The sequence below is a fragment of the Lipophrys pholis genome (assembly GCF_963383615.2).
Source record: "Lipophrys pholis genome assembly, chromosome: 14".
Lineage (NCBI taxonomy): Eukaryota > Metazoa > Chordata > Actinopteri > Blenniiformes > Blenniidae > Lipophrys > Lipophrys pholis.
Genome location: NC_137633.1, coordinates 3,294,481 through 3,309,121, shown reverse-complemented (window position 1 = coordinate 3,309,121; position 14,641 = coordinate 3,294,481). Strand labels below are relative to the sequence as shown.

At 40.5% G+C, this 14,641-nt stretch overlaps 2 protein-coding genes across 4 annotated transcripts; one reads left to right on the top strand and one right to left on the bottom strand.

The window, feature by feature from the left end:
- Nucleotides 1-187: 187 nt before the first annotated feature.
- dmac2l (distal membrane arm assembly component 2 like) lies at nt 188-4,562 on the bottom strand. 2 transcript variants are annotated; one of them, XM_080480359.1, is made up of 6 exons: nt 3,950-4,562; nt 3,722-3,849; nt 3,519-3,618; nt 2,670-2,878; nt 1,964-2,135; nt 188-1,051 (listed from the first exon to the last, which is right to left on the bottom strand). In XM_080480359.1, exons 3-6 carry the CDS (start codon nt 3,614-3,616, stop codon nt 937-939), a joined length of 594 nt encoding a protein of 197 aa, XP_080336485.1. In that variant the 5' UTR covers nt 3,617-3,618; nt 3,722-3,849; nt 3,950-4,562; the 3' UTR covers nt 188-936. The 2 variants fall into 2 exon arrangements, with proteins under 2 accessions (XP_080336485.1, XP_080336486.1); XM_080480360.1 differs by having other exon boundaries at nt 3,722-4,252.
- On the top strand, nt 4,190-13,435 carry l2hgdh (L-2-hydroxyglutarate dehydrogenase). Of its 2 annotated transcripts, XM_080480357.1 has the most exons (10): nt 4,190-4,487; nt 6,201-6,316; nt 7,397-7,548; nt 8,345-8,476; nt 8,607-8,769; nt 8,871-8,905; nt 9,196-9,363; nt 9,973-10,130; nt 10,267-10,398; nt 11,357-13,435. In XM_080480357.1, exons 1-10 carry the CDS (start codon nt 4,396-4,398, stop codon nt 11,550-11,552), a joined length of 1,344 nt encoding a protein of 447 aa, XP_080336483.1. In that variant the 5' UTR covers nt 4,190-4,395; the 3' UTR covers nt 11,553-13,435. The 2 variants fall into 2 exon arrangements, with proteins under 2 accessions (XP_080336483.1, XP_080336484.1); XM_080480358.1 differs by lacking the exon at nt 6,201-6,316 and having other exon boundaries at nt 4,249-4,487; nt 8,593-8,769.
- Nucleotides 13,436-14,641: the final 1,206 nt, after the last annotated feature.

The window sequence follows — 14,641 nt, the reverse complement described above, 5'->3', positions numbered from 1 at the left end:
CTCGTAGCTGCCGAGTAGACTGAAGGTAAAACTGACGACGTACTGCCTTCACTGGTTTGCCAAATATAATTTTTTTATATAAATAAATACATATATATATATATAATGATGGACTCTTTAAGAGTGACGCGTTTATAGTAGGACGTTTAATGTTTAAGTTATAATGTAGATCGACTCACAAGCATTTCAGAAAGTGATATTTATTGGAGCAAAGACGTTGCTTTAGCTCACCATTACCAACATTTAACGCCGGCCTCGATAGTCTCTGAAACTCTGGTGCTAAGGAGGTTTTTCAGCCATTTGTCTGTCCTCTCAGATTTAACAACAAATGCCAAAATAATTAAAAATATATATATATTTAAGTGACTCTTAAAATCCTTAATATTTTCACAAATTGCTTTCTCTGTGTACATTCATTATTAAAGTATCAAGTACAGAGTATCAAAAAATTTTAAGTGCTTGAACTCACTGTTTCTTCCAAGCTTTTAATAAAAAAAGCACCACGCTCACACACAAACACACACTTTGTCTGTACAAGCATTAGAAATATTGAGAACTCTAACAAGCTTTGGTTCATCTACGGGAGGAATGAGCATTTCCTCAAAATGCACTCAACAAAAATGACCAAAATTCAATTCAAACGGCGAGGATTCATTCTCCCAGCATACGTAGTGCAGTAGCAGCCAGCAAAAGTGCAGTATTTCCAAATACACCTGATATCTATCAGTGGTTTTCTCTATGAACGTCGGTATTCTGTATGTCGACTCATTTATTTGTAGCGTTCAGGTGATCATTTTAATCATTTTGTTGTCATGGAAACAGAAAATTCCAACCTTGTGACTTTCCAACTTCCCACTTGCATGAACACATCATAAAACTAAATCATTTACATAAGTGGTGTCCTTATTTAAGAAGCGAACAAAAAACACTTCTGGATCAGTCCAAGTTGACGACGACGTCCAGACGTGGAAGTGCCGTCTTCAGCCGGCCAACCGTCGTCTCTTTGTCTTTGATTCCAGGAAGATCGCTGAGAAACAGATACTCCAGATTCCTGCAAAGAAGTTATACACAAATTAAATCTCATTTGTCATCAAATCCGCTTTACAATTTATTCAAAATGTAGTAATGCACAAATTAAACAATGTCATGTATTTCAGTGCATTTGAAAATCTTAGTTTGGACAAAATTAAGAGATTACCATAATATTTCTGATATGCTAAAAACACAAAATGTTGGAATATCTTGCATAAAATATGTCAACTGACCACAGATCAGTGACTTGCAGTAAAAAAGAAACTCATTGGACAATGTTTGGGATCACTTCAACCTTTGACTGCAAACACTTCAGAGAGCCAATATAAATCTGAATATTATAGAAAACCATTGTCAGTGGACACTTCAAGAGCAGAGCCACTGTCAAGAAGAATACTTCAGAAACGTATTGCCTGTGAGCAAGTGAGTAAAACCATCACATGGGAACACTGAAGGAAATCACCACCTGTGAAAACTGCAGCAGCTGCTGTCCATTGCAATTCCGCATAAACCATTGTCTGACACCAAACTCCAGCAAAGCTTTTCTCTAGTAGCACTTTGAAAGCCAATGTCCTGGAAATGATTTAAAGCCACTGTCTATGAGCTCTGCAGAGAAATATGATTACTTACTCTGGTTTCAATTCACGCTTAAGAAACACAGTACATGTGAACACATTTTCTGTGAACAATACAAGAGCCACTGTCAAAGTACACTTCAGAAAACCATTGTCTGAGAGCATCAGTGAACACTGAAAAAAAACATCTTAATACTCGGAATCAAGTGTCATGTCCGTGCACGCTTGTAAAAACCATTGTCAGATAATATATTTTAACATGCAAATTTTTTAAAATATGCTGTGAAATTTCAATAGATCGTCTTCTGATTTTTATTTTTTTTGTTACATAAGAGTAAACACGAGTTGCCTCTCACCTGAGCTTGTGCAGTGCGATGACACCCTTGTCAGTCACGTTTCCACAGGAAATCACCTCCATCATGTACAGGCTCTCCTGCAGGTTCCCGATGGAGCCCAGCCTCTCCAGACAGGCGTCTTCAATGTAGATGCACTTATTCAACTTTATGTCTTCCAAATATTTCAATCCCTCTGGAAGCAGCAGGCACATTAAAAAAAACAACAAAAAAACCAGTGTCAGACACATGAAGCAAAACAAAGGAACCCGACACCCACATAAATGGGCTCGCTGTGCTGCTGCCAGCGAGGCCGGAGACGCTGTAAAACATCCCTTTGACTTGCGTCATTTTTGGAAAGTCAGTCAGAGAGATGCTCTTTCACCCTCGCCTTTACTTTCTTGTTAACACCGGTGGGAATCACTTTCAGGTCAACCGGCGAGGTCAAACTCGTGCCAACACGCTTCATACAAAATTTACTCTTTCTGAACTCGGCTTTAATCTTTAATTTTAACACTCGTCATCACTTTAATCCAACTGCATGTTCACATCTGCTGCATGCTGAGGGTGACTCATGCAGCTCCGCTAAGCATCAGTACGTAAAGGTTGAACTTCAAAATGATGTGAAATACTAAAGGTATCAAATACCAGGAATACTAGTGGCCGGTTAATGAGATTGGGACAAGTAACAAGGACTGGAGGGTAATACTCTCTGCACCGTAACACTGACCCAGGTGGTCAAACCCTCGGTACATGATGCAGGATTCGGTGGCATCGATCCCCTGGATCTTGTATCTGCCCAGAGGCCCAGTTGGCAGCCCATTGTAGTCGTGGTGCCAGTGATCGAAACCCTGGAACCTCACTTTGGCACCGCATCTCAGCAGCCACTCAGCGGCCGCTCGGTCCGGACCCACCGCTTTAATCCGCTCGTAGTCCACCCTGTGCAAAGACACACTTCAGAGTGACTGTGGTGGAAACCATGTCTGCTGGCTGTACTTCTGAATGTATGTAGGGTGGGTACCTTGATCATAGTGAGGGGAACATAACTTTTACCCTGACGGTGGGCAACCACAAGGACTGAATACACTTACGGCAGCTAATTTCAAGAACTGTATCACTGTATGTCTCTAATTTGACTCAACATGCACGAATTTCAGTTTTTTTGTTGTTGTTTTTTACTCAAAAGCACAGTGATTGAGTGATGTCCATTGATACCTGGTTCAAGTGTGTTTAAAAAGACTATAATGCTAACATGACCAATTGAAAAAATTGGCTCACAGTCCACAAGATATTAGGCGCAAGTCTTAAACTTGCAATTTTTCTTTACAGGTAGTGGAGTATTTTCCTTTAACCTCTTTGCAATTTATAAGACAATGTCCTCTTCACTCTTGGGAGAAGCAAATGTTTGATGATCCATTTATGATCATCAATTCCAGTAAATAATAGATGTAAATCAGCTGAAATCACGAACTATTGCCTTATTATATCAGTTTATAACAGCAATATCTACATGTTTGTAATGTGTCTTTGTTCACTTTACGATAGCTGATAAGACATGTTGAATAACGTGGTTTCTCACTTGTTGAAAACAGCATTGAGCCAGCTCCAGAAGTGTCTGCGGCTCCCGCAGCTTTGCAGCAGCCCCGCGCGCTGCACCGCCTGCGACAACAGCCTCATGTCTGTGAACAGCACGCACCAAAACACAACAGTCACGAACCAGTTTACACTAAGTGCTTTACCAAATTCAGATATTCTGCGGAGAGAACGTCTCCAAACTCTCACCCGTCCTCCAAACGAAGTACGTTGTTTACATTAGAGGCACCGCCATCGCTGTGACACAATGACCTCACGACGTAACGGGCAGACGCGCTCTCCCATTGGCTCTACGCATTGACGTCACCGCAGCTAAACTGTGGTCAAATGGAAATTGAAAGGCCAGATCCAATTTAGAACCTAAAATATAACATTAAGTCCATAACTTTGATATTTATCAAATTCATTTTATCTTACTTGTTTGAATATGACCGTATGTGAGGAAATAGTCCCACCCCATTTCAGAGATGATTGAACAATTCACCACAAAGAATCACGTATATCGGAAATTCCATATCGGACTTTTGTCTGCTCGTGCGTCGTAAGTTTGATGTACTAAAAAATTCGTTACGGTTTAAGAGACAAAAAAACAGTCACAGTGGTATTATTGTATTTGTATATAGAAGAATCAATAAAGCTTCTTTCAAAACCGGAAGTGTCACTGATAGGGGGCGTGGCTCCGTTTGAGTTCAGTTCGGCTCTTTTCGGTTCCACTCGGCTCTATTCACGACGAAGCCGCCGGATAGTCGACTGACTGCTGTCACAGGAGGAGCAAAAGACGGCACACGGAGTTCAGGAGAGGTCCTCCCGGGAGTGGTACGATGGCGGAGCGACTGTGAGCCGCTTTAGGAGCCGCTGTCAGGATGTTTCGGGTCGTTAACAGCGCCGGTGTGAAGGCGGCCGGCGCGGTGCAGCTCAAAGTGCTGAAGGACGTCGCGAGCAGGCAGCTGCACAGGTAAGACCGGAGGAGACCTGTCTTCTTCTCATACACGTGAGAAATACGTCTAATCTGGGCTTCATTTCACACACTGACACAGACAAGCTGCTGCCTGCATGCCTGCTAAACTTTAATTACCAAGGACACTGTGGGGCTGCAGCGTTGCACAACTCGTCTGCTTTGTGTTCAACCAGATCTTCACACTCCACCACATTGTTTCCTTACACAAGACGTGTGTGTCCTCACCTCCTCCTCTGCACTCACCCAGCAAGGGATCCATATTTAGGAAGCCTCCTTAAGCTTGTTTTAAAATCTACAACTTGAGTTATTGTTAGCTTTTAAGATCTATTTAGGTATAAGCAGGTGTTTAGTTTGAAACCTGGGCTCTACGGTGTATTAACACTTAATAATATAATATTAATAATGTAATTCAACACAGCAGCTTTCTCATATAAATCTGTTTATATAAAGGTGATGATGTTCAGTTTTGCATTTTTTTTTTAAAGGTTGTAGTTGCATGAGAGTGGATGAATTATTCTCCTTTCTCCAGCCCCATGCCCTCCTTCACTATTAATTTGAAGTTGTTCATTTATAACCTTCCATATGGTAAACTCAAACATTCATCAGAGACCATTTAAAGGATAAATGAACTGTCGTTGTACAAGTTTTCACAAGCTCCATCTGTCCTGGGCTTATTGTCTGATCAAACATTAAGTTACACCCATCCAGCAACAAGTTATTCTTCTGAACATGCAAACTTTGTAGAACATTTCCTGATCTTGTCCCTCATCCGTGGCATGCGATGCCTCCGCTCCCTTCTTTTCTTGCTTTATGGAGCTTTTATGATCCTGTGTCTGACTTTAATTTCCGAAAATGAAACAAGATGTTGACTGTTTACAAAGTCACATGAGCTGACACGATGGAACCATTTTCTTTCCAGGTGTACATTGTGTTCCTACAAAAAAATAAAAGAAAAAAGAAAAATCCCGGCGGACAGATTGGATGGAATTAAGGAGAAGGAAACACACTGATCTTACTCGCTGCATGGTTGTGCGTTGTCTAATTCAGTTGTTCATGGTCAAAAAGGAAATTTCAGATATGCATAGAAACATTTCCCTTGTAGTTTTTCTTGAAGTCAGTGTTGTGAAATTATAGAATGTAATATTTCTAACTATATTTAGACAGGAAGCTCTATCTTATTTATCTAGAACTAATAGTGGAAAGAGCAAGTGACTGTATACCAAAGGAAATACTCTTTTTATGGGAAACAATGTGAATAATAACTGAAAATCGTGTTGAAAAAGCATGATGGAATCAATATATATTTAGCTTAAAAGCTTAAAACTTGTCTTGAATCTGTCCCTGAACGGAAATGTGTTTGACACCGCTGGTCTAATATTATGAGACTTTATCTTTTTATTGCTTGTGAATCCCAGCAACGCTTAACAATCATGTTTTGTATTGAGATTAGAATAAACATGAGGAAGCCATGCCTTCAAATTACAATTTGTGTGAGTTAGAGGATTTCTTGTGTGATCTTTAGGAGCTCTATTCTGCTCCAGATGGATTTACATGCGAGACTAAGCGGATTTCTCTCCTGCTCAAAAGTCCGCAGCTCCTCCAGTTGGACTTTAAACTCACTGATCTAAACACTTCCCACCTTTTGGTCGACGATTAGTAACCACTTTAATTTTTAACTGCGCCCTCCCTGTCCTGTCCTCCTCCGTCCAGCTCGTACGATGTGGCCGTGGTGGGAGCGGGCATCGTGGGTCTGGCCACGGCCAGAGAGCTGATCCTCCGACACCCGGCGCTCAGCTTCGTCCTGCTGGAGAAGGAGAGCGAGCTCGGTGGGTTGAGTCCGACAGGAAACATGTTGCGCATGTGGCTCTGGTTAAAGTCACTCACGGCGCTCTGAGGTGACCCAGGAGGTTCGGATGCGAAATGAAGCCGCGACGGTGAAGTTTTACCTTCAGTTTTGTTGAACGAGATTCGAGACGCTCTCGAGTGTTTTCAACCTCCTGATCACAGTCACAGATCAGACCCGGTGTGCCGGAGAGCAGAGCTGCAGAAAAAACAACCCAATTAACAGATTTGTCATGAGGCCTCGACATCTTGAAGTGTTTTTGTTTGGTTTTCATAGCTTCTCCTCGTCAAGCAAAATCATCACTTAATGGAAGGAAGTCAGTGTTGGTTGCATGTCGAAGTGCCGCAGCTGGACTTTTTACACAACAGACACTTTTAATAGCCACGTGAAGCTTTATTTAAAATGCAGATTTAGAAACAACCCTTGTTGATCAGAGATGAAACACATTCTTTATCATATTTCAAATAAGTGGTAGTAAATAGCCATTTTCAACAATGTAACACCAGAATAACTTTGAATACGGTCAATAGAAATGTAAATAAAGAAAAAGTCTGGATCAATAAGGTCAGTTTATAGAGATTGGTTTATAGCATTGTTAAAGTTACATATATATTCTATTTCTAAGGTATTTCATTTAAAAATCTCAAAATACTACAGAATTGTAGTGGAATGAAGAATAATCATTTTATATAATAAAATATTTTTTTATTTAATTTTTTTCAAGAATAGTTATTCATTTTTATTTTTACCGGATAATATTCTACTGACTCGATTGACTGGAATGTATTTGAGGCGATATCACGATTTTTTTGTTTGTTTGTTCATGATACAAAATAATCCAAATATCTCCAATAACCGGAGGTGGATTAAATACTTCGACACAAACCATTTGTTTCCTTCTTTTGATTTGAAAAGCTCTAAAATGGCATCTACACAAGCTGCTTCGCCTTCAAAAAAAAAAAAACTAAAACAAAACAATATCAAATTTCCAAATACAACCAAATGACTGTGAGCAGTGTCGTAATAAATCCTCCCTTTGTTTGGTCCTGGTTCTTCTCACCAGCTCTCCACCAGAGTGGGCACAACAGTGGGGTGATTCACAGCGGGATCTACTACACTCCGGGCTCCCTGAAGGCCCGCCTGTGTGTGCGAGGAGCCACTTTAGCCTACGAGTACTGCCAGAAGAAAGGACTGCCCTACAAGAGATGTGGAAAGGTTAGAACTGGACGAGGCGCTGCTCCTTCACAGGATAAACACAAACGTGCAATTTGGAGTCCCCAATTAACCTTAAATACGTGTTCTAGAACTGTGGGGGGGGGGGAGTCAAAAACCCACACGTGTCCAGGTAGAACAAACAAAGGTTTTATTTAGATTGTTTTTGTTTTGTTTTTGCATCATCCACTGGTTTTTGCAATCAAGTTTGTATATTTCATGTCACACAAGCATTTTAATAGGATCTTAGTGCAAAAACAAGTAACCCTAAACCAAAATACTTCAGATTTGAGTAAAATTATCTGAGCTTCTCGTCGTCCACGTCACTGTCAACAAGCAGACGTTTGATCAATGTGCGATTTTTCCTAAAAAAAAAAAAAAAGCAAGAAAATTAACCCATTTGAAAAATGACCATATATTTTGTCCTTGGCTTAAATAAAAAGCACAAAAAGAGACTTTTTTTGGGGGGGGGGGGGGGGGGGGGGGTCACATTTTTATGATAAATGGATTTTAACTTGTAAAGAATATTATTTTGAGCTTTACATCGTTAATCACAAGCTGCGGCCAAGCAAGGTCAGTTTGGGTTTCTGTGTCTTGCTCAGAGGCACTTCGGCATGTGGCCAGGCGGGGATGGGGAATTGAACTTGCGACCCTCCTTGCACGTTCCCCCCCCCCCGCGTGTGCGTGGGTTTCCTCCCTCAGTCACGCGCGTGTGAGGTGAATTGGTGACCCGTAAGCGTGCGGGTGCGAGTGTGTGTGTGTGCCGGCATGAAGGCGTGTGTGTCGGTGCTTCTGGCAGCTCATCGTGGCCGTGGAGCAGGAGGAGATCCCCCGACTGAAGGCTCTGTACGAGCGTGGCCTGAAGAACAACGTGCGGGACCTCAGCATCGTGGACGCCAAGGGCATCCGGGAGCGGGAGCCGTACTGTCGGGTACACACACACACACACACACACACACACACACACACACACACACACACACACACACACACACACAAAAACACTTGACATATTTACCCGAGCAAAAGATTAATACTCTAATAAAGCATCACGTCTCCAGGGGATAATGGCGCTGGACTCTCCGTACACGGGCATCGTGGACTGGAGGATGGTGGCTCTCAGCTACGGGACGGACTTCCAGGACGCCGGCGGCACCGTGGTCACCGAGTACGAGGTGAACGACATTTCCACGGTCAAAGAGAGCGCGGCTGGGAGCAGCGACGGTAACGGAGCGGTGTGTGTGTGTGTGTGTGTCTGCAGTCACACTTCACGCAGCGTGATATGTTTTTAAATCTTTTTTGTTTTGTTTTCATTCAATCTGCAGGGATGAAATATCCAATCGCCATCAGGGACTCGAAGGTGAGACTCCTCCCAGTGGAGAAGAAAATGATGCAATCTGGTTTTATAGGAGCCTCTGATAGTAAATGAATTAAATGTTCCTGTGTAAATCTTGTTTTCATTCAATTTGATGCCTTATTCATGTATAAACTGCACCTGCTACAGTCATTTTATCATTTTAGTTAGTCTCCATTACTTCTACAACAAACTCATTGATAAAAATGTTTGTTTTAACAAAAATAATTCCTACTTTAATCGTCCATTTATTTGTTTTCAGTCATGATTACGGTTCATTAACTGTCTGTCCACAGGGTAACGAGGTGCGCTGTCGTTACGTCCTGACCTGCGGCGGCCTCTACTCGGACCGGCTCTCCCAGATATCTGGCTGCAGTCCGGAGCCGCGCATCGTCCCGTTCAGGGGAGATTATCTGGTCCTCAAGCCTGAGAAGAACTACCTGGTCAAAGGAAATATCTACCCTGTAAGTCAGTCTGACCTGCAGACGTCATGGATTAATATTTTGGAGCTATCGCAGCTTTTATTTGTCCCAAAATTAAACTCATTTGAAAAGAATATATGCATTTCAAGCCATTTTCAGCGGTTTTCAATATTTTATATATATATATTATTATTATCTATTTAGTGTCATTTTTCACATTGAGTCTATTTTGAAAATTTTCTTTTTGTGCAACAAATTTGAATTAAAGCCAGACGGCAGAGAATTAAAGGTTTTTCCACATTTAAAAAAAAAAAAAAAAAAAGAGAGAGACAGTTGTAGAATTGATGTTTATTGTTTAGGTAATGGAAACCAAAAAATATAAAATAGGTTTTAACTTGCTTTTTTCTTCCTTTTTTAATATCAATGTTAAGATCTTTTAATATTATAATATCTTATGATGTGAAAAACATTCGGAAATCTAGAATACGATAAAAAAAATTAATGGAATTAATATGGGATTGATGGAATTAAAAGCAAGTGGATAAATACGGGTAAGACCACAAGAAGGAACAGATTATTAAAGTGTGAACGTCTGACGATGTTCTGTGTCCGAGGTTTCGCTGTTTCAGCTTCATTCCATCACATGTTCAGGTTCCAGACCCTCGCTTCCCCTTCCTCGGCGTCCACTTCACCCCCAGGATGGACGGGAGCATCTGGCTCGGTCCCAACGCCGTGCTGGCCTTCAAGAGGGAGGGATACAAGGTGTACGACTTCAACGCCCGGGACTTCGCCGACGCGCTATCCTTCAGGTCGCAGCGCGTGCGTGTGCGTGTGTGTGTGTGTGTGTGTGTGTGTGCGTGTGCGTGTGTGCGCGCGCTCGGAAAGGTCGCGAGGTCACTCCAGCAGCCGCACGCCGGATATTGAACGTGTGTTGTTCATCTGCAGGGGTCTTCAGAGGCTGGTGATGAGGAACATCACGTACGGAGTCGGGGAAATGTACCGGGGGGTCGTCATCGGCGCGCAGGTTAAACTCCTGCAGAAGTACATCCCCGAGCTCTCCAGGAGTGACGTCGTCAGGTGGGTTTGTGAAGCCGAGTGACGGACTTCTTACTGTTCCTGATGATCTAATAGATCTGGAATCTTCTTGGTGGTTTATTACTACATTCAGGTCATTTATTTAAAGATGCATGAGAGCTGGAGCCACTAATTCAATATAGAATCTAATCAACTTACCAAATTGTGCACTTCCAAAAGGGTTGCAGAAAAGGTTTTTAGAGAGAGAAGGGAACTATAATTTAACAGGAAACTACATTTCAAGATGCAAAATGTGAGAACGACACTGAAAAGGATGAGTATTAACAATAGCAGCCGTTAAATTATGGAAGTGCCTGAAGGATGAAACGAAATGAAGCACCAACATGAACTACTTTATAAAAGCTTTTTAAATCATATATCATTAGTAGGTACAAGAAAGAAGAGCAACAATTTCACCTAGAACACCAATAATATATAATATGTATATAATGGTATAACATATATTAATATGTAATGAACATAATAAAAGGTAAATATTGTGATTAATATTATTAATTTAAATATTGCCACACTATAGTATTTAAAATGTAATTGATGAAATTTAAATAGTAAAAATAGTTTAAAAAAATTAGTGAGAGCCTTGTTTAGTGTTTTGTGATGAGGAAAACTAGTTGGACAATTGAGTGTTTGTTTGTTCTGTTTTGTTTTCTGAAGACTGACGAAATAAAATTCGAATGCAACCATTCCATCATCTCCTTAAAACGCATCGAGCTTTACAATATCTAAGGAACGTTTGTAATCCACATCGGTTGGTTGTCGACCCTCCACCGCTGTTTTTTACAACAACGCCATAAAAGCGACGCAGAGGCCGTGAACATGAAGCAGGTTCATCTCGTGTTCTTTTTAATTGTGCAAATTGTGTAAACGGAGATAAGTGCAGAAAGACTGAATACACACATCTGGAGTGTAAAGTCCCTCAGTTCCTGTGTTTCCTCCTCAGGGGTCCATCGGGGGTCCGAGCTCAGGCGCTGGACCGGGACGGGAACCTGGTGGACGACTTCGTGTTTGACGGCGGCGTCGGAGAGGTGGCCAGCCGGGTGCTCCACGTGAGAAACGCCCCGTCTCCGGCGGCCACCTCCTCCCTCGCCATCGGCGAGATGATCGCGGACGAGGTGCAGAGCCGCTTCGCCCTGTAGGGAAGTCTCCCAGGACGAGGATCGAAGGAGATCAGGCCTTAATCAAGTGACGTGACATATCTCCCGTCATTTTACACTTTTCTGGTGCAATCTTGGGTTTCTTATGGTTTACGCCACCACATTTCACTACGTTATTGTCTTTAAATGATGGCAACGTCATAGATCACAGTCAAAATCAAAAATCCGGATACTGAAATAGATGGACATGTTGTGAATTATGAACTTGGCGTTTTCATTTAGGGGCTTTTAAACGATTAAACTGTGGTACTTCTTTTCTTCTTTTCACTTTGCTTGAGCTCATTGAGCCACTGACGCCCTTTCAAAGTTTCTTTCCTTTCAAAACTCCCTTTTAAGCTGCATTTAAAACCAAATAAACAATGTGAGTCAGGTTTCTGACCAATCTATAAAGTCTATCCATGATCTTAGGTGACACTGGGTACTGTATTGTGCCATGTATTGCACATTTTTTGCTGCAGAACGCACATTTTATTACAGAAACGAGTTGATCTCACTACATTTGACAGGGTAATGTTATACTAATCTATGAATTACATCCTGAATATAAACTGCTGTCTTAAATGTGCATTAAAGGTGCAGTGTGTAAAATTTAGGATATATTTGAGTAACTCAATATGTCACCCAAAACGATGTTTTCATGAGCGTATAATCCACTTAAACGAAGAAATGTCAGGTATTTGCAATGTGGAACCACACCACAAGATGGCAGCAAATCCTACAAACTCAACATTTAAGGACAAACTTGTGTTTTCTTACAATTTCTTCAGAAATTTGAAACCTTCACATATCCCTTAACAGAAATATTTTTTTTTCTACCATTGTAAACTCATCTCATTTATAGACGAACGAATGTTAAAGTATTTCGAGGGTAAATCATCTATTTTTTTAATAGCAGATACACCAAAGTTCGGAGGTTGTGACAGATTGTTTTAAAACGTAAGTGCTTACATAGAAGTGTAAGGTACGAGTAGAGAGAAAGAATTAACCTTAAGGTCAGGTTTAATGTGTTTGGTGTAATTTTAAAGTAAATTATGCTGTAGTAACAGATCTGTCTGTTCCCAATACAAGCATTTCTATCGTTTGTCCACAAGGAGGCAGAATAACAGCAACAAAAGATCTAAGTGGAAGCAGAGAATGTGCCTCCATTAGTTTTCTAGAATATAGGGTCTTCAAATAAACGGATTAGGGGGGAAAAAATCTCTTTATCATTCTTGAAAAAACTAGATATTTGCAGGTATTTTTGCATTTCTGCTCGTTTGATTTCACTTTGCTGATTCTGCATCTTTGGCTTGTTTTTTTTCTTTGTTCATTTGCATCTAAAGTTGCTTGTTTTGCGTGTAATTGTGGAGTTTTGCCACATTAACACCCGGGGATCTCCCAATCCGGGGCTTCTTAGCTTCACACACAAATTGTCTTTGGTCGATTATTTCTCTGTTGCATTTTAGAAAATCTGTTTATTTCTCTCTTGCATTGTGCTCAATTTGTAAGGAACGTGCATTTGTGGGATGAGCAGCAGGGCTGGGTGTATGGGTTGCACCCATGTAAAGTTTACCAGATCTTCTCTGCTTGTGCCAAACAGCTTCTTTTTTTTTTTTTTTCCTGTTACTATTAAATCTAGAGAAGATCTCTGAAACTGTCCAGTGCGTTTACTTCAAACCACTGCTGATGAATCTTGTCTGTCGTTCTAATATTTTTACTGATGGTGCTTTAATGATAGTATGGAAATAAAATCGGGTTTTGTTTTTTTTTGTTTTTTTTTTGCAAAAGTGTGATTTATTTGCTTATAAATGAATTTACTAAATCTACTCAGGTTTTGTGACGCATAAAACGTACAAGGGACCAAATAAAGTTATTTTGCAGATTGAGATTACAGCCTGTTGTTCACAACCGAAGCTAATTTCTGCAGCGGACACGTCTCACGATGACATTTTGTACAAGAAATCGGTAAAACCATCTGTGTATTCTTTATAACTTTTAGAAAAGCCTTTTCCTTGCATGTGGGAATAATGAAGACATTAATGTTGAGGATGGGCCAAGAGTTTTTTTTTTTTTTACATTTTCTACAGTAGAACTGAAAGTTGACATTTCAAAGTAAAAAAAAGAAAACATCTGTTAATAATAATACATGATAACTCATAGTATCTTCTACTTTCTTATACTGAAACTGAAAGTTAAAATTTTAAGTCTAGAAATTAACAAAAGCTTCTCTGTCATCTTCTAATGCTTGACTTTAAGCCTTTTTAGATTAGCAGTGGAACTTGGATTATTTATTGGACATTTTAGAATTCAGTTGAAATGTTTCAAGAAGGTCGTCATGATTGAAAAAACATGGAGAAAAATTTTTCACATTTCATTGATAACTTCAATTTGCATGCTTTGGGTATTTTCTTGGGGTTATTTGTGCCTTCGTGCAGCTGGGAACTCCTGATGTGACCGGCTGGGAAAGTCCGATTTCCCAGTGAGGAGTGTTCACATGGTAACAGAAATGAAGTTTTGAGACGCAGCTGTTGGGCTCATTAACTGATTATTTATAGATTATGATGCCGTCATTAAGACCAGATGTGTAGGAAGAAGTCTGACTCTCTTTACTTGTTTATTAATGGGTTTATGAAAAGTCACTACTCTTCCAGGTAAATGCACAAATGAAATCGTTTTGAGTGACATCACATTAAATTCCCATTTTTCCAGTGGGAAGTTACAAGTTAGACAGTAGCAGGATGGACGATCCTTTCTACTTTCCAGTTATACTGGAACACAGCATTCATATTCGAAATGTTATTAAAAATATGTCATGTTATCATTGTCATCTATCTATCTATGATTAGTTTCACACTTTTCCATGGAAAATTGAGAAGTTAGCAGTTAGAGACTAATCTGCTGTATTTTTCCCACATTCCAGTTACTCAGGACCGAAGAATGCATTCTCAAAATTAAAAGGTTGGGTGTTTTTTTTTCATGTTATCTCATCACCATCCACACACTCACACGCACACACACGCGCGGAAGAGAAGTGAAGTTGAACTTTCAAGTTTATTGTCATCTGTGCATGAGAAACATGTTTTCCTTCACAA